This window comes from Pelodiscus sinensis, chromosome 10 (genome assembly GCF_052426305.1).
Source record: "Pelodiscus sinensis isolate ZL-2025 chromosome 10, ASM5242630v1, whole genome shotgun sequence".
NCBI classification, from domain to species: domain Eukaryota; kingdom Metazoa; phylum Chordata; order Testudines; family Trionychidae; genus Pelodiscus; species Pelodiscus sinensis.
In genome coordinates this window covers 50,706,048-50,730,228 of record NC_143061.1, presented here as the reverse complement: position 1 = coordinate 50,730,228, position 24,181 = coordinate 50,706,048, and the positions used below count along the sequence as shown (strand labels likewise).

The following is a 24,181-nucleotide window of genomic DNA, read 5'->3' as shown; positions in this document are numbered from 1 at the left end:
TAAGGAAAGAATTAGTGGCTAGGCAGGGGGAGGAGGAGTGACAGAAAGGGTAATTGGGAGGGGGAGTCAGAGGGGAATCACTTGTGCACAGCAGTCAAACTCAGCACTCTCAAGCCTTCTGGTAAGGGGCTGACTGCACATGGTAGGTGTGGGAAAAGAGGGGTGGGTGGATGTTGGCAGTGGGGTGAGAGGGAGGCAGGGAAGTAGTTTGTTTCTGCTGTGAGGTGGGGGAGGTGTCGATACTTTGTTTGTGCTTTAGCTGGGAGTTAGGACAGGACAGACTGCTGGTGCCTACTACTTTGAGAAGCAGGATTTTACCCCAGCTCTCACCAAGGCTGTGAGGAACAGATTGCACAGGGGTAATTGGGGGAAAAACTTTTATTGACTTTAAAGAGTATCAAAGGCACTGAGACGTAAATTAAAGTGAATAAGTTAAATCTTAGCAGCCACTTAATGCGTCAGCATCTGGACAGAAAAAACTGCAAAGGAGATTTTAAATGTCAACAAAACCTGTTTTTGTAAATTTCATGACACATTCAATATTTCTATTATTACTCAGCTTCATAAAACTATTTTATCATTTGCACAAATTCCTGCACTAAAAAGTGAATGTATTTTAAGTTCTTTAATTATGTTGGTCAATGTAGATATTCTATTGTCCAATTTATATTAGCTTCCAGCATTCAAAAAGATCCAGTTTGGAAAAATGTATCAGACATACAGACGACTGCCAAACCAAATCACTATGGGTGCGTCTAGACTACATTCCTCTTTCGAAAGAGGAACGCAAGTGAAGGAAATCGAAAATGCAAATGAAGTGCAGATTTACAAATCTCGTGCTTCATTGGCATAATCACATCTGATCGCTTTTTTGAAGAAAAAAAGTAGACTAGATGTGATTGTTTCGGGAAAAAAACCCTTGTTCTAAAGAACATTTATTCCAGGAAAAAAAAAGTTTACAGGGTTCTTTCAAAAAAAGGGTTCCCCCCCCCCCAAAAGAATTGTGTCTAGACTGGTTTCCCCTCCCCCCCCCCCGAAAAAACCTTTTGAAAAAGCAATTGGACGTGATTATGCAAATGAAGTATGAGATTTGTAAATCTTGTCCTTCATTTGCATTTTCGATTCCCTTCATTTACATTCCCCTTTTGAAAGAGGAACGTAATCTAGACGCACCCTATGTGAGAGAACTCAAATTAATGCTCAGTATTTCACAGCCGTTTATTAGAAAACCAAAAGTTTATATATTTTAATACACGATAAATGACTAAAATACAGGATTACTCTCACTACTGTTTAACTACAGACTACTGTGAAATAATAAACTAAAAGAATTAACCTTATGTTTCATTCATTCACTTGGAAGTGTGTACTTAAATTGTTTGATGGTATCTAACCAACTGCTGATCCATAAGCTCACTTAAAGATGACGTGGTCCACAGGTTAATAGAACTAAAATGGCAATGAAAAATCGTTCATGTGTTTTAATCTTTCCCCTCAACGAATTTAATTACTTCCTGGCTTTCCATGTCAGAAAGTATTCTAGCACCAAATCTTCACCCTGGGAAACCAGGAAGGGTAGATTCTGGTCAGTTTCAGCTCTCCCTCTAGGAGCATACTTTTAATTAGAAAATTAATTCAGAGAGAGTTTGGTATAATACAGAAAAATAGGGCAAATATTTACTTACCTACATCAGACTTTGTAGAGCATTTTAGTATGGTTAGAGAAGAGATGATATATAAACTCAGGACAGTGTCACTTAGAAGGACTAGATTAAGTAGATTTACTTAATCATAGTAAGAAGGCCTCACTGCAAGCCATAAGTTACACATCAAAAGAGAAATACCATCTAATCTCTGAAGAAACAAAACTTTAAGGTTTTCTCCATCTAAAACGATGAGAGTCCTGATTATACTGGGTCAGCTAGTTTTGCTATGCAAAGAATAAATTTAGGCCAATAGAACCAGGAGATTGGATCATATTGTGATTAAGTCTAACGTACTCTGCAAAATAACAAACCTATAACAAACCCCAGCCGCACATGGTTCCATTTATGCCACCTGGCCGAAGCCACATAGCACGGAGAATACCCAAGAGGCAGAGTCACCTAAACCAATGGCAGCAGGAGAAAAAGGTGAAGCAGAAACTCTTGTGCAGGGGAGATGAGGCCACTCGCCTTTCCTTCCCCTCCCCGCTGTGGTGCGATCTCCAGCTCCCCACACCACAGCTGGCTCTCCAGCAGCCCGCCCTGGGGTTCCCGTAGCCTAGCGGGTGCGGGCCCAAGCCCCCACTGATCTCTCCAGGCTCCGCTCTCGCCGCCCGCCTAGGGGCTCCTCCCCCGCCATCCCCGACCGACCCAGGCACTAGGCCCTCTTCCCCTCCCCGGCCTCACGGCCTGAAAATGGCGGAGGCAGCCGCACGGCCGGGCCGCGCTGTCCTGCCCCGGGCGGCCCGTCACTTAGCTGCACTCACCGTCCGGCTCTTCTCTTATCCCCGCCGCCGGACCGCGCCGCCGCGCTGCTCTCCACGCTCCCCCGGCCCGGAAGCCGCTGCCTCACGAACCCCCACCGCGACCACCCGCCATCTTCCCTTCCAACGACCGGGGCGGTGCGAGTGCACGCGCGCTACGTCACTACGCTGCGAGGCGCCAGAGGAGCGCCCGGCCCGGCATCCGGAGACAGCGGCGGCCAGGACCGCCTCTGCGCAAGCGCAAGGGAGGCTGGGCCGTGCATGACGCGAGTGGACGCCGTTCCAAAGAGTCAGGAGCGACCCAATACGGACCGAGCGGCAAGTGGAGAGCGCAGAGATACGCTCCGCGCATGCGCACAGTGAAGCAGCGTGGCTCGTGCTGGACTCTGTTTCCGCGCCTGGGAGTCCTAGCTCGGAAAGAAGCCCCCCCCCCCTCCCCTCCTCGTGCCTGCGGCGCCGGTGCGCTCTGATTGGCGGGAGGGGGAACCACTGGGAGAGCTGACCAGGCTGGGGCAGGGCAGCAGCCGCATCCTGAGACCCCACCAGAGTCCCTGCGCTGGGGCGTTAAACCTTCAGTCGGGGGGGGGCACCGGCCCACAGAAAACGTGCTGGGGGCTACACACAAGCGAGAACCAACCCACTGACCTGCCCTCAACTGAGAAGCAGGAAAAATCCTCTCCCTTCCCACCCTCAAAGTCCAGCCCCACGGGGCGGGCAGGGGGCCCTGTCCAGGCTGGATTCGCTCTTTTTGGGGCCTGGAGCTAATGGATATTGTAGGGGGGCCCCTAAGCTCTGGGGTAGGCCAAAAAGGAGGGGCTCAGCATCTGGGAGGTGACTGCCTGGCACTCATTGGCCGTGATTCCTGGCCAGTACCTCCCTGCAGCGCACAGAACCCCTTCCTCCCCCTGCCAGTCAGAGCCCCTGAGCAAGATCCAGCCCATGGCTTGCCTTGATTGAGTTTGTGTGACTTGGCGCTCCCCCTTGGAGTGGGGAGTCAGTACTAGCGCTCCCATCCAAAGCACTACCCACATGGCTGAAGCAGCAGGGAAAGAAGGCAAGCCCCTGAGCTTTGCAGGCCATATCAAGGCAAGCTGTGGATCAGATCCAGCTTGTGGGTCATAGGTTCCCCATCCCTGCCCTAAATTAAAATAGCTCTTCTCTCTCCCCTCCACCAGTGCATGCAACCAAACATTTTGGCCATCAGGGACTTCATTGATTTCCATTTTCCCAGCCAAGTCAGATGCTAAAAGTAAAAAAGACCAAAACACAAATAAATTTGAGTTTTAGAACTGTCAGTTTTAATTTGTAACTCCCAATCAATGCAGAAAATCTTATCTGCCAAACACATTAGCAACAGTGTATGGATCAGAATAGCTGTTCAGTGAGCAACCATGGGAGGTAAAACTATTACATGGGAATTACCAGATAGTACATCCATCTCAAGTCCAGTATCTGATGCTTCACACTGTCCAGAAGAAATGTATAAGAGTATCCATATAGATGTATAATTATTTTATATAGTTTTATATATGTAACTACATTCCTGACTGTCTAAAGCATCTTAGGGAAATAAGCTCTAGTCTACAGGTTGTATATAAAAAGCTATTTTATTATTTGAAAAGGTACAGCCTTTGAATTTCACTGGATGTCTTTTTCTTCTTTAGTATGAAAAATGGCAAACAAAGAAGAGCACTATTTACCTTATTGGTTGCATTATTTTGTATACCTCCAGCATGTCCCTTATGTCCCCTCTGAAAATAATATGGGACAGTTTTCATGTCTAGAAATGGAAGGCTTTCCATGCTTCTAGTCATTTTGGTTCCTTGTCTCTAAACCCCTTTATTTCTCCTATATCCTTTTTGAGGTTAACAGGTTAACAAAACAATATTCCAGCTGAGGGTACTACATTGATTTATATATTGGCATGTTGTAAGTGTAGTAGAATCTCAGAGCTACGAAAACTAGAATTGCAAACTGACCAGTCAACCACACTCCTCATTTGGAATCAAAAGGATACAATCAGGCAGGAACAGAGAGAGGCACACACACAGTTTCAGAGCTGCATTAAGTGGAAGTAGTTGGGAAAGAACAACCATAACATTTTGCTCTGAGTTACAAGTTAATAGAACTAAAATGGCAATCTTTCATAAAGTATTTGTCACAATGGTTAAAATACTCTTGATTTTAATGTCACCTGTCCAATAAAGATATACACTACCTACTAGGACTGGAGATGAAAAATCGTTCATGTTTTTTAATCTTTCCCCTCAACGAATTTAATTATTTCCTGGCTTTCCATGTCAGAAAGTATTCCAGCACCAAATCTGCACCCTGGGAAACCAGGAAGGGTAGATTCTGGTCAGTTTCAGCTCTCCCTCTAGGAGCATACTTTTAATTAGAAAATTAATTGAGAGAGTTTGGTTAACTACAGAAAAACAGGGCAAAAGTTTACTTACCTACATCAGACTTTGTAGTGCATTTTAATATGGTTAGAGAAGAGATGATACATAAACTCAGGATAGTGTCACTTAGAAGGACTAGATTAAGTAGATCTACTTAATCATAGTAAGAAGGCCTCACTGCAAGCCATAAGTTACACATCAAAAGAGAAATACCATCTAATCTCTGAAGAAACAAAACTTGATGGTTTTCTCCATCTAAAATGATGAGAGTTCCGATTATACTGGGTTAGCTAGTTTTGCTATGCAAAGACTAAATTTAGGCCAATAAAACCAGGAGATTGGATCATATTGTGATTAAGTCTAACGTACTCTGCAAAATAACAAACCTATAACAAACCCCAGCCGCACATGGTTCCATTTATGCCACCTGGCCGAAGCCACATAGCACAGAGAATACCCAAGAGGCAGAGTCACCTAAATCAATGGCAGCAGGAGAAAAAGGTGAAGCAGAAACTCTTGTCCAGGGGAGATGAGGCCACTCGCCTTTCCTTCCCCTACCGGCTCTGGTGCTATCTCCAGCTCCCCACACATACTGTGTTATGTATTTTACCCCTTCTTGACTATCAACACTACCCTGACCAGACATTTTTAATAAGCTGTCCACAAGGGTGACCCAGTCTTTTTCTTGAGCAGTTACAGTTTAGGAACTAGTAATATATCTGAGTAATTCAAGCTATTCTTTCCAAGGTGCAATGAATCTATCTTTTCGTAAGGCTAATTCAAGGGGTCATAAAATTCCTACAACATCTCTGAATAATTTTAATATTTTAATGACATCCTTGTATACAGCATTATCAACAACTTTATTTCATATTCAGCAGTTCAGTTCTATCAGACAGTAGCTACTCACAAAGGTTTTATTGGTCTAGAAGTTTTCTTCCCACCATCTTGTGTGTTTTATTGCTTCTGGTCTTCTTTGAAAAGTGGTAGCCACTGTTATCCCCCCCATTTTGAATAAAGGGATTTGGAGTGCAGGAGGGACTCTGAGCTGAGCTTGGGGTAGGCAGTTGGAGTGCCTGAGGGGGTTCTAGGTGCAGTGCCTGGGAGGACATTTGGACGCAGGGGTGCTCAGGGCGAGGACGTGGGCTTGAGGTGCAGGAGGGGATTCATGACTGGGGTATGGTTATGGGCTCGAGCTGGACACTGCTTACCTCAGGTGGTGGTGCACTGGGGCTAAGACAGGCTCACCCCCTGTCCCGGCCCAGCACCTCTCCCAAAAGCAGCCAGCAAATTCCATCCCCCAAGTCCCTCTGAATCCAGGATACACATAGGTGCCTGCTTTGAAATGCACAACAGTCCCTAGCAGGGGCTCTTGTGCATTTCAAACCATGGAGCCCGGGGTCAGCTGGGGATTTCCCAGCTGACCCCGATTGTGCACAGCAAGCGCAGCATTTCAGCAGAACCTGGGATCAGTTGGGGACTCCCCAGCTTACCCTGGATTCTGGGGAAATCCCACGATCAGCTAAGGAGTCTCCATCTGACCCCAGGGCTCCACAGCTGCCCCTTTGAAAATGCGCAAAGGCAGCATTTCAAAGGGACAGCTGCTGCACAGCTGATCCCCAACTTAGCTATGTGGCACTGCCCTTTCAAAAAGCCAAGGCAGTGGAGGGTCAATAATGAAAGTTTTACAGCGTTTTATTATTTTTGTACTTTTTACATCCAAAAATTTCATCGCCCACCCAGCTACAATTAAGTTGATTAAACAAATGTGTTGCAATGGTAGAAAAAAATTGTGTCTGAAAACTAGGTACTGGGGGTACTTATAAATCTTTTTTTTAAGGGAGTACTTTATTAAAAAAAAAAAAGGTTGAGAAACACTATCATAGAAGCAGCAAGGGAAAGGGTAATTGACTAGTCAACTAGTCTTTTAACATCCCTATATAGGACCAGTGTTAATGATGGTAATTGAGTCAGGCAAAGGCTTAATGGACAAATCAGACATCAGGAATGGTAACACACAAACTTGTAGGGGAACATTTTAACCTCCCTGGAGGGTCAATAATGGATTTAAAGTTAGTCATTTTTCTATAAAGGAATTTTATCACCTAATTACGGAGGAGGACTGCTGAACTGGAACTGATTTACAAATTCAACACTAGCAACTTGGGCTTGAATGTGCACTACAAAGGCAATTTTCCCTGCCTTTGATATTCACATTCACACATCAAAAGCTATAAATGGGACACATCCAGCCAGACTCAATTAGCATCATTAACAGTGATCCCACAATGGAGAGGTAACTGCTTTTGCTGTTATATATACTCTGGAATCTGTAATTTCCACTCCCAAATCATCTGATGAAGTAGGTTTTATCCACGAAAGCTCATGATATATGTGCTAGTCTCTAAAGTGCCACATGACTGCTTGTTGTTTTTAAAGTTACAGACTAAGACGGCTACACCCGAGACGTGAATAATCTTGTTTGTCCTGTAAGTCCAAACAGTGGTTGATCCTAGAAAGACATGTGACCATGCCACGTGGTACTGGAATCCATCTTGGATATGGTACTTTTCTATGGAGTGTTAAACAACAGGTTCCCACCCTGTGGGAAAAGCTATCAGGTCTTTGTCTTCAGCTGGCCTTTGAAATTGCCTCAACCACTCTAAGAGGATATACATGGAGAAACCTGAAAACAAAGAACTCTAAAGACCTCTGAAAAAAGCTTTATTCCAGGCCAGAATAAAGATCAACTCTGACCTAAAACATTTTACCTGAGATAAGATCGACAGTTTATGGTAAAAAAGCTTCAGAGGGGTAGCCGAGTTAGTCTGTACAGGATAGATAAACTTAAAAAACAACAAATAGTCTGGTAGCACTTTAAATACTATAACAAAACGTGGATGGTATCATGAGCTTTTGTGGGCGCAGCCCACTTCTTCAGATGACCGGCTAAGAAACTCGTTAAAATTCAAATATACTAAGAATTTGCATGTATCTGTTTTCATTTGCAATGACTTAAGTCCTACTTTTTATACTTAATAAAAACACTTATTATCAAGCCCGGTGTAAATAATTGTTACCTGAGGCGAGGGGGGGGGGGGTAGAGTTGGAGAAACAACCACTGTGCATTTCTGCCTTTCATTGATAAAGGAGACTGACCATATGAGCTTTCTCTATGTAAAACTTTTATATGGGACAAAATGGATTTATTTGGGGTTTTGGTCCTCTTTTGGGGTCTGTATTCCTGGGTGTTAAGCCCTTATAGCTGAACTGGTTCAACATTTGTGTTGCTCTGCAGGGGGACATTATAAGAACATAAGAACGGCCGTACTGGGTCACACCAAAGGTCCATCTAGCCCAGTAGCCTGTCTGCCGACAGTGGCCAACACCAGGTGCCCCAGAGAGGGTGGACCGAAGACAATGATCAAGCGATTTGTCTCCTGCCATCCTTCTCCAGCCTCTGACAGAGGCCAGGGACACCAATTCTATCCCCTGGCCAATAGCCTTTTATGGACCTAACCTCCATGAAATTATCTAGCTTCTCTTTAAACTCTGTTATAGTCCTAGCCTTCACAGCCTCCTCTGGTAAGGAGTTCCAAAGGTTGACTACACGCTGTGTGAAGAAGAACTTTCTTTTATTAGTTTTAAACCTGCAACCCATTAATTTTATTTGGTGTCCTCTAGTTCTTCTATTATGGGAACTAATAACTTTTCTTTATTCACCCTCTCCACACCACTCATGATTTTATATACCTCTATCATATCCCCCCTCAGTCTCCTCTTTTCTAAACTGAAAAGTCCCAGTCGCTTTAACCTCTCCTCATATGGGACCCGTTCTAAACCCCTAATCATTTTAGTTGCCCTTTCCTGAACCCTTTCCAAGGCCAAAATATCTTTTTCGAGGTGAGGAGACCACATCTGTACACAGTATTCAAGATGTGGGCGTACCATAGTTTTATACAGGGGCAGTAAGATATTCTGGGTCTTATTTTCCATCCCTTTCTTAATAATTCCTAGCATCCTATTTGCCTTTTTGACCGCTGCTGCACACTGTGTGGAAGTTTTCAGAGAACTGTCCACGATAACTCCAAGATCTCTTTCCTGATTTGTCATAGCCAAATTAGCCCCCATCATACTGTACCTATAGTTGGGGTTATTTTTCCCAATGTGCATTACTTTACACTTATCCACATTAAATTTCATTTGCCATTTTGTTGCCCAATCACTCAGTTTGGTGAGATCTTTTTGGAGTCCCTCACAGTCTGCTTCTGTCTTGACTATCCTGAACAGTTTTGGGTCTGCAAACTTTACCACCTCACTGCTTGCTTACCTCTTTCTCCAGATCATTTATGAATAAGTTGAAAAGGATTGGTCCCAGGACTGACCCTTGGGGGACACCACTAGTTACCCTTCTCCATTCTGAAAATTTACCATTTATTCCTACCCTTTGTTTCCTGTCTTTTAACCGGTTCTCAATCCAAGAACGGACCTTCCCTTTTATCCCATGGCCATGTAATTTACACAAGTGCCTTTGGTGAGGGACCTTGTCAAAGGCGCTCTGAAAATCTAAGTATACTATATCTACCTTATGCCCTGGCTGAGGGAGACCGGAACTTCTGGCGAGTAGGACAGGGTGGTGGAGAGCCCCAGAGGGCAAGAAGATGAGTGTCAATGGCATGATCAGCACACTGGGGGACAACGCCAAGGTCTCTTGTGATTCAACTCATCACAACCACAATTAAGTTCATATTGATGTAATAATGACAACTGATATCTGAATCAAGAATACTATCTTTCTTCCTCTCTTCCCAGACACTATTCTCTCTTCCAGATCAAAGCATATCTCAATAGGACTTAAAGTAGGAATCAGACAAAGCACAGTAATATAATAAGAAACTTCACATTTTAATTCACAATGAACATATACTTTTAAAGAGAAAAAAACATAATGAACTAGCATTTCAAAAGACACTTAGAATCTTATTAACCATGATTCTACAAACTACTAAGATTTCCAACAACCAATGGCAACAAAATTTTTCCATCTTAAATAACTGGAGTTCATAAGAAAGAGAAATTACACCTATTCTTATTCTAGGCCCTGTAGCCAAAACAATTTGAAGTGTCCCATGGCAGAGACAGGGAGCTAGGAGAAACAAGTATTGAAACCACCTAGACAGGAGTTTCCAGGATTCCATGGCTCTCACCACAAATGAGTCTTTGCCAAGTTTATAATATTCATCAAGCCAAAGAATGGTCCCCGGTTTGAATGTGTCCATGTGGGACCCAAGGCTCAAGTACTCTGCATCAGGAACTCTTCTTTCATCTGTCCTGGAGCTAGCTAGATTGACAGGTATGCACAGAGACATCAGAAATTCTCGGATTTTCCTTTTCATAATAAGGGCTTGTAATTAGCCCTAATACTGAAAGCTTCGTTTGGTTTGAATATCATCAAGAATCTGTTGTAGCTCTTCATCTTCAAACCGGCCCTCTAGGCTGCAAGATAAGAACAATAATGATCGAAACAAGCCTCTTCCCTGTGATTTCACTTTAATATCCAGAATTCATGATGTTTCTACACATATTTGGTACCATCTGGCATTGCACCATTTATCAAAACATCTCCCATTTCCTGATGAGTTATAATACACAGATAACAATAAAGCCCCATGCTATAATTGTCAGGTGCCTCAAATCCAATTAATCAGTTAATACCTTCCTCCCATCACTTTTTGACTGATCAGTTTCTAATGAAATTAGAAGGGTGCCATACTCAGGAATAGATGTAAACAAAGATATCTGACTGACATCATGCAGAATTGTACCTTGTAGGCCATCCCACAGTGGCTATGAAATGCTGACTACAAATGGGAAACAATAGATCAGCTCAGTTTTCCACTTATTCCTGCATCTTGGAACCCATAAATCATAAAACCTAAGTCATAAATTCTCACCTGGGAATCAAAGCCTTGGCCTCCTCAGCTGTCTCAGGACACAGATTAGCCAAACATGCCAATTCAAATTTATGGAGCTTTTTCTGGAGCAACAAACTACAGAAAAAGAAAATGGTAAGGGTAGAGATAAAACAGAATAAAAAAAGAAGAAGAAAGGAAAAGAATGTGAAAGAAACTAAACTGCTGACATTCTCCTGACAGAACTGTGAATAAGGAATGGAGATGAGAAAAAGAGCAATATAAGTTGTAATTTTTTATTATGAATATAACTCTTATTGCTAGTAAGAAAAAAAAGTCACACACGATAACCCCAGCAAGCCTCCAAAAAAGAAAAGCTAGAAAAGTCCTTTTATCTACCACAACCTATTATCATATATTCATACCAAAAGAGCTCTGGAGGCTCAGCCTGGGGCCTCTTATTACCCAGTCTAATACACGTGCTCTCAATGTCATGATTCTTCAAAAGCCACAAGTTTTTTACATGGAATTGTGTGAGCTGTCAGCCTCCAGCCCCAAAATCATGTTTTGCCTCCCGCATTTATAGTAGCATTAAATATATTTTTAAAATGTGTTTTAATGTATAAGGGGAATAGCACTCAGAAGCTTGCTGTGTGAAAGGGATCACCAATGCAAAGGTGTTTGGGAACCACTGCTCTAATGGAATCTTACTAAGTCCCTCACTCCCCCAGAAATATACAACTAAGATCTCTAGAACAACCCTGTTCCTGGAAATAATTAACATGTTTCAACTTCATAATATAGAACATACACTACAATAACTCATCTTTCCTTGGCGCTCTCACTCACCTACGGACACTGGCAATGGTCTCTCGGTTTTTGAAGCGGCTAAAGCGAGCCGTGTAGTTCAGAGTTTTCATGAAGACTTCAGAGAGCTCCTGCTCATCCTCAGCACTCTCGTTCTGTTGTTTACGATGCTCAAGAAGCATGTGCACTTCTGAATTTAGAAGCGTCTCAGCAGTTTCAAATTCTGTACACGAGCAAGTGAATATCAGTGTGAGGGGGAGATGAGGACACCAACAAAGAAACCAATTCTTACATGCTTTGTTTCATGCTCAGATATAGCTGCAGAGAAAGGAAAATGAGCCAGAGACATAGCTTTGACAGAAAATCCTGTATTCCATAACTTGGAAGCCATTACTAATGAGAATATAATTCCTCCAAGGCCAGACAAGAAGGTTTACAATACTGAGTTGCACTCCAGGTATTTTTAACTTTTTGATCATACATATTTAAATTGCCAGCCCAATCTTTTGAGGTAATCATATTTTTGTAATGAATATTACTCAGTAGACACAAAGGTCTGAAATAAAAGACAAATATTAAAAGGATAGTACTGCAAAGGCTTTTTTTTTTTTTTTACACTACTTCTTTTTTAACTTAGTTAAATCAGGAATGGCAAGAGTGGTTTTCTGTGGTTTTGCTAGAGAGCTTCTTGCAGTTTTGAGGGATGTTTACTGCTAGCACCTTAATTAAAGGATCCTGAATATTTAACAAAGGCTTTCATTATCAGAAATGTTAATTTAGTTGTTGAAATTAAACAGGCAATAACAAAAAACAAGTTTGAAACAGTCTGACTATAGATCATTTTCCCTCTCGTAGATAAACTTCTTTCTCAGCTCTTGCTTTTTAACCATTTCATTAATTTGTTTGACTTCAAGTGTGTTTATGAGACTAGATGGGGTATGAATTTCTGGTGCAAAAAAGCAACTAGACTGCACATATTTCTGGTTTCCATTTACATCATAGCAGAGTATAAGCCCATTTTTCCCATTTTGGGGACACCTTGAAGGAACAAATATAGCTATTTAAATATTACTATTTTGAATTATATTGATATGTACACTATTTTTCAGAGTCATTCAGAATATTTGCAACAGAATTTACTGGCAATTGGTAATCCCGCTTTCAATGCTTCAATAGTTGGTTTCCAGTCAATAATTTTAAAATAGTCTCACGGGCAGCAATACCTGTGTGCCAAGGATCATCGATCAGAAAAACTAGAGTTCTGCAGATCAATCCCAGAGATCACTGAACCGTGACAGCCTGATACAGCTCGGAGTGTTTTACATACAACCCTGCGACAGGGACTGTCTTTTTGCCCTGTATTTGCACAGCACCTAGTAGAGGTTCCCGGCAAGGGGGCGCTCCAGCCGCAATCGTGCCCCTCTGACGCACTGAAAAGCCTTGCGAGACGCTATTTCAAGAACGATCCGCGCAGGGCTAGTCCGGCTGGAACCGGGCGGCTTAGCGCTCGCGCAGCGCGGGCTGCCACGGCTCGTTCTCTTCGCAGCGCCCCTGCCTGTGGGGACTGGGAGCGACCCAGAGCTGGGAAATGGGACTGGGCGGCCCGGTTCAACGCCAGCACCAGGGGCCGGGGCGGGCCACGCTTCCTCCCCGCCCCGCAGGGGGAATCTTCCCCGCCCGTCCGCCCCCAGCTCCCGGGCGTGTCCCCCGCGGATCGAGCCCCGCGCACCTTTGGGGAAGACGAGCTGCGAGGCGTCCTCCTCCACGTCCGCGGCGCGCGCCTCGCCGCCTCCGGCCGCCATCGCCTCAGCCGGCAGCGGCTTCCCCTGGCGAGCGGGGGCTGCCGGGAGCCCTCGCGCTCCTCCCGCCGCGCGGCGGCCGGGCCCAGACTTCCCCAGCTCCCGCCAGGGGGCGGGCGTCTGCTGCGCGCGCTGCGGCCTAGCGCCAGGCCCGCTCCCTCAGCTGTCGGGCGCGGCAGGGAAAAGCCCGGTGGGGACCAGCCCCCTGCGAGCTTTCCCCCAGGGACCAGGCTCCTCCCTCAGCCAGAGCCTTCTCCTGACTGCCCCTAGGGCCGCCTCCACGCGCGCAGCTAGTCGGGAATAGCCTGGCCCGAAACACCACGGCTGTGTCTAGACTGGCCAGTTTTTCTGCAAAATCAGCTGCTTTTTGGCGGAAAAACTTGCCAGCTGTCTACACTGGCCGCTTGACTTTCCGCAAAAGCACGGACGATCTCATGTAGCTGGTCAGTGCTTTTGCGGCAATACTATGCTGCTCCTGTTTGGGCAAAAGTCTTTTTCCAAAAACGTTTGCGCCAAAGCGCCAGTGTAAACAGCAGAGATTTGTTTTCCGCAAAAAAAGCCCCGATCGCGAAAATGGCGATCGGGGCTTTTTTGCGGAAAAGCGTCCTGCCAATCAAGACGCGCTTTTCCAAAAATGCTTTTAACGGAAAACTTTTCCGTTGAAAGCATTTCCGGAAAATCATGCCAGTGTAGACGTAGCCCACCTCTGCGCTGCCGGGTAGCCTCAGAATGAGCCTGACGCAGGGGTAGACGTGCCTTCTCGGTTTGCAGCCCCAAGAGGAGCATGGCCCTGGGGACGGGCCGTTTCCAAATAGCAGAAGTGGAGCATCTGCACACGCCTCATTCTGAAATAGCCATTGCGGATTGGCATTATTCTTCATAGAATGAGTTTACAGATATCGGAATAAGCCGTCCATTATGTTGAAATAATAGAACTGTGTGTAGACGCTCGCTGTTATTCCAAAATAATTTTGCTGTATGGACACACCCTACCAGTGCTCCATACAAGAAATAAAGTGACTCAGACACAGATCCACCTGACCCAACGGCTGCTTCTGCAATCACTTACATCCTGTATGGCAGAAATAAGGGAAGGAACCAAAGAACCTCTCCAAAAAGCAAATTACCCACTACTTTTCCCAACACTGTTGCATAGGAAACACTCTTGCAATGCATCTGCTGGGAAAAAAGACTCACCATCTTTCTTGGTTGGTAAAAGCCGCCACAGACTCTTAACAGCCTACTTTTGACCACAATGAGAGGAAATGCGTTCAGTTATTCTGATATATGCAGGTGTGGCCAGGGCCGGCCCAAGCCCTTTTGGTGCCCCAGGCATGCAGTGCTGCCACAGGCACATGGTGCATGCGTGGGCCCGCCTGTGGGGCACAGGCCTGGCTATCAAGGGAGCACAGGCCCGCCCACAGGGCACACGGTGCATTCGTGGGCCGGCCACGGCCACTGGCGTGCAGCCCGGGGCCTGCCCCCGGGGCGCACAGTACATGCGCTGCCCAGCCCAGCCTGGCCAGCGCTGCTGGCACGCGCTCCAGGCCATGCAGGGCCCCACGGCTGTGGGGGGAAGGGCACTGCAGGCCAGCGCCGCAGGGCCAGCACTACGGGAGCCAGGCGCGCAGCGCCTGATGGCAGCTATACGGGACGCCACACGCCCCTTGCAGCTGCCATCAGGCGCCCCCCATCGGTTGGCGCCCTGGGCAGTTGCCCGGCTCGCCCATGCCTCAGTCCGGCCTTGGGTGTGGCCAGTGCTCAGGACCTTGTTGATTATCTAACTACCTATTGCCCAGATGATGCAGTTGTAGCAACATTTGGTATCTACCACTATTTCAGGCTATTTCCCGTTATGTCAGAGCTGGACATAGTGTGTAGGTATTGTTGGCTATATTGATAGATGCTCTTACAGCCTCATGTGTATGTCTTTACACATAAGGGACCCAGCGGCAAGCAGGCAATGGAGTGAGTTCTGCTGTGGCTGAGGGGCTAGTGCATTTGCCTGTAGAAGCATAGGGTGGTGGGTTCGAGGAAGGGGGCATAAGGGATCTGTGAGAGATAGTCTCTGGAAGTTGATCTAAGATGCTGCCTGTCCTATGGTTGCTAATACTCCAAATTGTCTTGCAGTCTCCATGAATTAAAGATTGTTTTGTCCTCTTCTTCTTAAACCCTTGCACTCCAAGTGGAGCATAGGTTATCTATGACCTATGTAGGGATAACTTAGTGGCTTGAGCATTGGCCAAGGTTGTGAGTTCAATCCTTGATGGGGCCATTTAGGGATCTGGGGCAAATCTGTCAGGGATGGTACTTGGTCCTGCTGTGAAGGTCCCTTCCAGCTCTGAGAGAGGTATATTTCCATGTATGATATTAAGTTTCCAACTTCATTCTGTCTTGAGACAAAACTTCTAGCTGACTCCAGGAGTACCCGAGTTGTCCTTCAATCTCAGTAGATCTTCTCCATGTTGTCTGAGGTTTTCCTTTTTTGCATTTTCCTTGGGGGTTCCATGTGAGAGTTTAATGGACTATGCAGGGTGATGGTTTTCTGAGAGTGTGGCCTAGCCATCCCCACTTTCTTCTCTTGATTTGAACATCAAGTGGTTCTTGTCCTGCTCTGTTCCAAAGCTCCTCATTTGTGACAAAGTCTTGCCATTTGATGTGAAGGATGTACCTCAGGCATCTGTTTATGGGTGTATGTAGCTTGTGATTTGAAGACTTTTTAGTAGAGTAATTCCTCATTTAACACTATAGATGCATTTCCGCAAATGTTCGTGCTAAATGAAAACGTGCTATGCGGGGTCAATTTTCCCATTAAAAATAATTGAAAAGGTGGGGTTGCATTTCAGGTGGTAGTGGCAAAATCAATCTTTTGTTGGTGCTGGGTCTTCAACATTGACATTAGATATCTAGCAACACAAGATAACCAGCAACACAAGTTGCTGCAGTTTGTTAAAACACAAAAATAAACACATAAATGAGCGGAGGAGCGCTGTGACCACACGTATTCATCCACTCATGCGTATTACCACTGTTTTCACCAACTTATACTCCCCAAGTAGATGAATTGCTCCACATCTTCCAGGTCATCCCCTCCCTGAGTGATGGTGGTGTTGTTGGACTGGTTGTTCCTCATTATCTTGGTCTTTCCCTTGTTAATGCTCAGTCCAATCACCCATTTTCCCCATTTCTACTCAGGGAAAAGACTGGCTGGGGAAAAGAAAGGGGTTCACCCAGCTTTGTATCATTTGGGGGTCCACTGAAACAGTAGAGTTTGGTTTTCCCTCTATACCTTATGGTGGTCAGTGATGGGAGTAGCTCAACGAACAGCAAGCTGATGCCCTAGGTGTGGTACCTAAATTGAGGGCTGCTGTGAGCCCCTGAGGCAAGCAAATCCACCTGAAAGTGCAGGACCCACCAAGTTTGAGTACGAGTTTTGTCACAATACCTTGATATCTTTCCTACAAATAATTCATAGTAGAAAAATGGAAAAGGTTAGACAAGCATCTATCAGGGATGGTTTAGATATTTTAAATCCTGCCTCTACTCAGAGCAGTGAACAAAATGACCTGTTGAGATCCTTTCCAGCCCTACATTTCTAGGACAGCAAACAAGTTTCTAAACTGACTTACACAATATATGCACTATAAAGGATTCACATCTATCCAGAGGTGAATGTGCTCGGACTACCTATACACTGGGGTCCTGAGCAAGGTGGGGAGCCTCAAGCAGATGCGGTGGAGATAGGGGAACCATGCTTCCCCCAGACAGTCATTCATGCCTGCCATAGCAGCTGGGAGTCCCAGGGCTCCAGTGGTGATTTGAAGGGTCCAGGGATTTGGTTGCGACTGCTGCCGTAGTGGTGGCTGGAGCCCTGGGCCTTTTAAATCACTGGGCCTGGGGGCAACTGCCCCTTTTGCTGACTCTTGTTAGCAGCCCTCCTGGTAGTGTCCAGCAGGGATGCTGATGGTGGGGATCAAAAGGGGCAGCGATGTTCATTGGCTGTGTATGGGCCAGTACTGGCAGACGCTTCCTACCAGTCTGTGGTATCAGCCCATACCGGGTCCCCTTTCACCTCTGCATCTATCTGCATTAAAATTCAGCCACCAACAGATTGTTTCAAGGTGCCCAGAAATACAACAGGACAGGACAAAAAATGAAGAAACCCATATCCAAGTAAAGCTAGAGAAATATATTTAAGAAAGCAAAATGTAACTACCCAAGTTGTAATTTAGCTAGTTTACTGCAATTAATACCCCAAATGTGGTGGGAAAAGTGTCTTGGAATTTATTTTAAGTCTCCTAAAAATGGAATCTTTATACACAGTGTACCCTATGCCATGCCAGTTCAATGCTGACTCAGGAGAGTGCCACCAACAGATAACTAACAACTTTCTGGCACAGTTTTGTCTTTCCTAGAGTCCTCCCATTTAAGTACCTTACTCAGCCCAATCCTGTTTAGCTTGCAAGAGCTGATGAGATTGCTAGCCATGCTGGCATGACTTCATATGATCATACCACAAGAACGGGTTGTCGTTATTTTTAAAGAACCAGAAGATTTAGCTGTTCACCTATATAAAAATGTGCTGCTTCCTACAGAAGAGCAAGAGCAAAGTATTTAAAGCTTACACAAGGACAGGCTGTGAACCAACAAGGATATGCAGGGACCAACTTTAGGGCTATGTCTACACTCACGACTTCTTGCGCAAGTAATATGCAAAGGAGGCTAAGCGTGGAATTTCACCGAGCCTCATTAGCAAATAACTTGCGCAAAAAGCCACGAGTGTAGACATAGCCTAGGTGTTTAATGTATGCCACCTAGATAAATGAATGAGATGGAGAAACTGATTGGAATCTAATTCAGCTTGCTAACCAGTTCAAGTAGAAAGATATTCAAAAGGACTGATTTCAAACATTGAGGGGAACATCTGGCAAATCAGACAATCTCCATTAAGCTGACAAAACAATAAAAGAATCAATGCCAGTTTGATCAGGGAAGCTTTTAAAAGGCAATGGCAATCATGACGACTTCTTAAATAACAGGCTTGCCAAAAGAATCAATCTTCTCAGAACACTAGGTAGCTATAGTTATGAATTTTGCATTGTTCTTTCTTACACATCCTCACCCCTTAGCTATGTGGAAAAACAATTAGCAGAAAGCCAGACTTTTGCAAGAGTTCCTAGCTATAAGCTATAATGATAGGAACAAAGTGATAAGAATATTCTTAAGAGGAGCTTGCCTTTTTATGTATTTTTTGTAGGATCCCCTAAATAAATTCCAAAATTACAGCAGTAATTGTTGTTCGTCGGGTGAAGCAAATTAAAACTGAGTCAACAAAAAAGGTCAAGTGGTTCATTTTTACTGTGTGCTGTTTGGGGCAGGGAGAATACCAATTACTATAGCAGTGGATCTTGTAAAAAGACTGTAGAAGATTTGTACCAAATATACGATGGTTAGAAAGAATGAGACCAAAAAAAATGAGATTTCATATTAATTTGCAGGTCCTGCTAAAATGGAAACATGTTAAAAAAAGTTAAATAACTTGCCAAATATAATTTACCAATTTAATTTTAACTCCTATTGTTGGGACTAAGGGCGCGGCAGCCATGTAAATTTAAATGAAGCGGCAATTATTTAAATCGCCGCTTCATTTTCCTGTGTCTGGTAGCCTAATCTACATGCCTCTGGCGACAGAGGCATGTAGTCTAGACGTACCCTTAGAGTGGAAAAAAAAACAGTTGATACTGATCACTTTCAGACACAAGATATTAAATGATATAGACCCCTGGTCTGATCCAATATAGGCAAATCCCAGGCTGCTAATATTTAATACAAATTAGTAACCCATTTAGTAGCAACTAAATGTACTACTATATCTCACCGGAAGAAAAAAAGGCTCAAGAGAGCAATATTTTGGCTTAATACAACTTGAGAAATGGATAGGAGAACTCCCTCATAAAAATACACCAATATACAGAAATTTGGAAATGTATTTTCCTTTATTGAATTCACAGGTAAAAATCTCAGTACTCTAGAAATCAAGCCTAAAATTACTTGGTTTTCGGCCAGTTAATAGCAACAAATGACAATTAGTATGATCTTGTTTAGTAAATGCCATCTGGCATTGTTATTGTTAGGGAAATATTACCTTCTTAAAAGCAAAAATTACTCAGCGAGGGAAAAATAAGAGGATTACAATATCTAATTCTCTTTTTATCAGGTCAGCAACATTTTAGCAAGGCTTTTCGTAATCCCACATGACCGTCTTATAAGTAAACTAGGGAAACTGCTTGATCCTGGAGAGTCTTCCAGTTGATCACAATCAGCGCTTGGCAGGCTTCCTGCTTCCTACCCCAGCCCCACACAGCCAGCCCATTCCCAAGAGTGGCCAGGTCATGTGTGTGTCGGGGGGGGAGGGGGCTGTGATCAATGGGCTAACAGGAGCAGTGCTAGCAGAGAGGGACAGCGCACAGGGCCATGTGCCCCTTGCCCCTCACCCTCAGGGTCTTGTTGGCCCCTTCTGTGAGCAGCATGTAGAGCCCTGCTTGGATACAAATGTCTATCCACAGATAGGCATCAGTGTCTGCTGATCTGCAGGGTTCTGATCCCAGGAGACACTGCACCTAAGTGAGAGGAATGTCTATGTGGGGAAAGCCCCACCTCTGGAATATGGAATTTATGATGTCTGGTGAGGGACCACTCATGGACATGAAATGACCAGCTGAGATGGTCCACTCCCTTGCTCTGTACCTCAGGCAGATACTGGGCTTGCAGGGGTATGGAATGTTCTACACCAGGGGTGGACAAAAGGGCCTCTATGGGCCAGATCCGGCCCACCAAGCGGGTGGATCCAGCCCGTAGAGGTCCTGCAGCTCCCCTGCCCCCAGGCCAATTAGGGCCTGGGGGCATGGGGAAGGTGCAAAGTTTCCTCCGCCCTGCTAGGAGCATGTGGCGCTTGGAAGCCCCAGGCGCTCCTGGCAGGGCGGGAGGAGGCTTCACATGCTTCCCCGCCCCCAGGCCAATCAGGGCCTGAGGGCAGAGGGGCACACGAAGTTTCCTCCACCCTGGCCCCACCCTGTGAGGAGCAGGCGGCGCATAGAGGTGCCAGGTACTCCTGGCAGGGCAGGAGAAGTCTTGGCGTGCTTCCCTGCCCCCAGGCCTTGATTGAGGGAGGGTCCAGCTGAGGTCAGAGGGCAGCCTCCAGGAGAAAGATTTTCAGCCACTGTTCTTGCCCTTTCCAGAGTCCTTGGTTGAATTCCTGACAAATCTAGCAGAGGTCTGTCTGGTGATCATCTCCCAGGCACTTGAAGCAGCATATGCCGGGGCAGGAGGGGAGAAACAGGCAGAACTCCCATAACTGAAACGTATCACTAATCCGCTAGGTACTCAACAACTCTACCTACACAGCTATGTCTAGAAGTGTCACTGCTAAGCAACGTGCCAGAGCAAGAGAAAGGGAGATTCCAGCTATCGTCTCTGGAAACAAGGAGGAATCAGCAGGGTCCTATACTGAGCACTGTGGAGGCACGACTCCAAAGAGCACCCAGCCAACCCTATTGGTAGCTGCTGGGGGAAAGTCTTCTGGCTACTGTGCATGTTTGCGCACACACAGCGGAACTGAGCACCTTCGTGGGCCCCTGAGCAAGGAGGGGTGGGCCAGCTCCGCACTCCCAAACGGGGCAGGGCTGAGGGCGGAAGGTTGGGGCCCAGGGCAGCAGATTGCACTGCCCAGAGGGCATGGTGTGGCATGCCAACAGCGCTTTAAAGGGCCAGGGGCTCTCACCACCCCCAGCACAAAAGCCCCCTTTGCCAGGCCTGCATGCACACACCTGATTGGAATGCACATGAACATACATTTGAAAAAGAAATAGCGAGAACAAGGGAGTAAGGAAGCACCAAAGGCACAGAACCACGGATAGCTTTGAGGCCACGTGTTGATTTAAAAGGCTTCTTAGATCTGCAAGCAGCGATCTCCCGCTTGATTTCTCCCGTGTTTAAGGAGAGACAACTTTGTACATTTTTTGTAAATAAAAAAAGATTGCATCAAAGGATAACTGTGGCTAGACACCTGGCTCATTTTCATTTGCAGACTTCACAGCATTTTATACGAGTTAGCCACAATTACCACGACACTCTCTCACTTGGCTGATCTTCAGCATTAGGATGCGTGAGGCCTAATGTTGCTGGTTAATTGATACTGCTAGGTTGAGGGTTCATCACACATGCCCCCAATTTTTCAGCTAGTTGCATAGCTGGGCAGCTTCACAGGCTCTGCCTGCCTATTCCACTGGAACCTTGCCAGCTTCTAAGAGGAGAGCAGGTTGCATCTGGGGATCAGAGACTTAGTTCACAATATCCAGCAGCAATGAAGGAAAGTGGAGAGAGAGAAATGTTCCACGTATGCCATTTGCTTCACACCTTGGGGGGAAAGTTGGACAAAGTGAGGCTTACATCAGTTTGACACCAGATGTGTAACAATGGATAAGATTGTAAGCCTGGTATGACATAGATAGTTAGACATTAGAGGCCCTTTTTCTTAGAAAACCGGATGAGGGAGATAGATAATCAGGCTGTAAACAGAATGTCTGTCCTAGCTAAAATAAGGGGAACACTTAGGGAACCATTTAGGATAACAATGAATAAAATACACTGGGAATGTAAAGATAAAATAAAAGATACTGTTGCAAACTGCCTAATCACACAAACCAGGACATCTTTACCCTGGCCCTGCCCCACCCCTTCTCACCTTTCTCTGTCACGTGCTCGTCCCCCACCCTCACTCACTTTCCTAGGTATGGGGCAGGAGCGGGGGTGTAGTGCAGGCTCGGGGCTGGGGGTTCAAAGTGTGGGGGGGGGCTCGGTGCAGGAGAGGGTGAGGAGTGTGGGAAGGCACTCAGGACTAGGGCAAGAGGTTAGGGTGCAGGAGGAGGTTTGGGGTGCGGGCTGTCAGAGGGAACTCAGGGCTGGGACAAGGAGTTGAGGTGCTGGAGGAGATGCAGGCTCCAGCCGGATGGCACTTATCTTGGGTGGCTCACGGTTGATGGTATATTGGGCTCCTTCCGTGCCCTGGCCCTGCACCACTCCCAGAAGCAATGGCATGTCGAGTCCCAGGGGGAAGGGTCAGGTGGCTCAGCATGCTGTCTGCACCCATAGCCTCTGCAGTTCTCATTGGCCACAGTTTTCTGTTCCCAACCAATGGGTGCTGCAGAGGGGGTGCTCAGGGTGGGGGTAGCATGCAGAGCCACCTGGCTCCCCTGCCTGTGTGCTGCAAGGATACGCTGGGGGCTGGCAGAAGCCATGCAGGGCAAGGGCAGGTAGGGAGCATGCTTTAGCCCTGGCTGTGCCTGCCGGCTGACTTTTAGTAGCTTAAAATCTCCTGGATTGGCTTCCGTAGCCTCCAGGACATGGAGCCCTATTCTGGGAAGCTCCTGGTGAAACCAGGAGGGTTGGCAGCCCTTACGAAGGAGTAAGTCATACATGGACAGTGTATGGGCAAAGCATGCAGGACAGGGAGTGGTTCTTACAAAGTAAACAAGCCAATTCCCAAACATGTAATGTACAGGAAATGCAATAGAATGTGCACAGATGTATACAAGCAGCAATTTACTGTGCAGCTTGGATATGAAGTTTGTCTAGTACCACCCTCTGCATTTGAGTCCAATCAGCTCAAGTTTGGTTTAATTGTATCCCCATAAAGAAACCTCAGGAAGTTTGAAACTAGGCTGAATTTTTGGGTACTAAGGCTATATCTACACTACAGAGTTTCTTTCGGAAAAACAGCTGCTGCCTCCAGCCCTGTTCGGGGCTGTGCTCCCCACTGCGCTGGCCCGGGCTGCACTTCTGAACCTGGCCAGCCGGGGTTCTCTGGTCCAGCAGTATCTGTGGGCCTTCTAGACCATTCTAGTCTGGCCACATCTGTGGCCCGGATGTTAGAGGTTCAACCTGTATTATAGGGAGCCTAGCAAAAGATGAAAAAGGAACTCCAGAGAGTGGGATTAAAGGGGGAAAAAGAATATTTGGCAGAGCCCAAAAGAGGGCTGTTGAATGTGTCTGACATTTGAAAAAAGTAGGATACAATTTTTTCGTGGCTGCCAATGTATCTAGGTTTTTTATTCTAGGGGTGCATTTAGACAACACCCTTCTGTCAGAATAAGCTACGCAATTTGCACTATGCAAATTGCATAACTTATTCTGAGTCTAGGTCGAAAAAGCTTATTTGAAATTTGGCGCCGTGTAGACAAAGCCAAATTTCAAAACAAGGCACTATTCCAACAAATCCCTTAACCCTTGTTACAGGGACACTAGAATAGCGTGCCCTCTATTTCGGGAAATAGTGGGAGCATTTAAAGATGCAGCGTTGCTATTTAAGGATACTTCCGATATTCCAAAATAGGCTACATCTAGACTGCAGTGCTAGATTCACCAGGGTTATTCCCAGTGGCGAAAACTTTACAAACAAAAATATGTCACCTTACAAAAAATAAAAGTACAATGCACAAAAAGCACATAAAAGCTGTAGAAAAACGCTAAATAAAAAAAATCCTAATGGTCAGAAATGGTGCGTCTACACTGCAGGGTTTAATTCGAAATAAGCTATGCAAATTGAGCTATGTCAATTGCGTATCTTACTTAGAAATAGCTGTTTCAAAATTGGGAGCATCTACACAGCACATTTCGAAATAGAGCCTTCTTTCTCTGACCTCTTAGTCCTTGTACAATGAGGGTTACAGGAGTGGGAGTAGTCAAGCTGGAGGACTTCTAATATTTTGACACTATTTCAAAATAAATTCCTGCTGT

The 24,181-nt window shown here is 45.6% G+C and overlaps 2 protein-coding genes across 5 annotated transcripts in view; both read right to left on the bottom strand.

The window, feature by feature from the left end:
- WDR33 (WD repeat domain 33) overlaps window positions 1–2,684 on the bottom strand; it is a 90,523-nt gene extending 87,839 nt beyond the window's left edge. The window contains exon 1 of one of the 4 annotated variants that reach the window (XM_075937450.2): window positions 2,471–2,684. The gene's annotated coding sequence lies outside the window, so the exon portion shown is untranslated. The remainder of the gene's footprint in view (window positions 1–2,470) is intronic. The other 3 variants (XM_075937449.2, XM_075937448.2, XM_075937447.2) reach the window with 3 other exon arrangements.
- A 7,069-nt stretch (window positions 2,685–9,753) lies between these two features.
- Window positions 9,754–13,600, bottom strand: POLR2D (RNA polymerase II subunit D). Its single transcript, XM_075937455.2, has 4 exons — window positions 13,318–13,600; window positions 11,631–11,811; window positions 10,824–10,919; window positions 9,754–10,365 (listed from the first exon to the last, which is right to left on the bottom strand). The coding sequence occupies exons 1-4, from the start codon at window positions 13,388–13,390 to the stop codon at window positions 10,287–10,289; spliced, it is 429 nt and encodes a 142-aa protein (XP_075793570.1). The 5' UTR covers window positions 13,391–13,600; the 3' UTR covers window positions 9,754–10,286.
- Between the last annotated feature and the right edge of the window lie 10,581 nt (window positions 13,601–24,181).

What these genes read in the sequence shown, in the direction of transcription:
- POLR2D (XM_075937455.2), bottom strand. Translation starts at nt 13,390, where the DNA reads ATGGCGGCCGGAGGCGGCGAGGCGCGCGCCGCGGACGTGGAGGAGGAC. An exon ending in GCAGCTCGTCTTCCCCAAAG is followed by an intron (nt 11,812 to 13,317) that starts GTGCGCGGGGCT and finishes GCTCGTGTACAG; the next exon opens with AATTTGAAACTGCTGAGACG. An exon ending in ACCATTGCCAGTGTCCGTAG is followed by an intron (nt 10,920 to 11,630) that starts GTGAGTGAGAGC and finishes CTTTTTCTGTAG; the next exon opens with TTTGTTGCTCCAGAAAAAGC.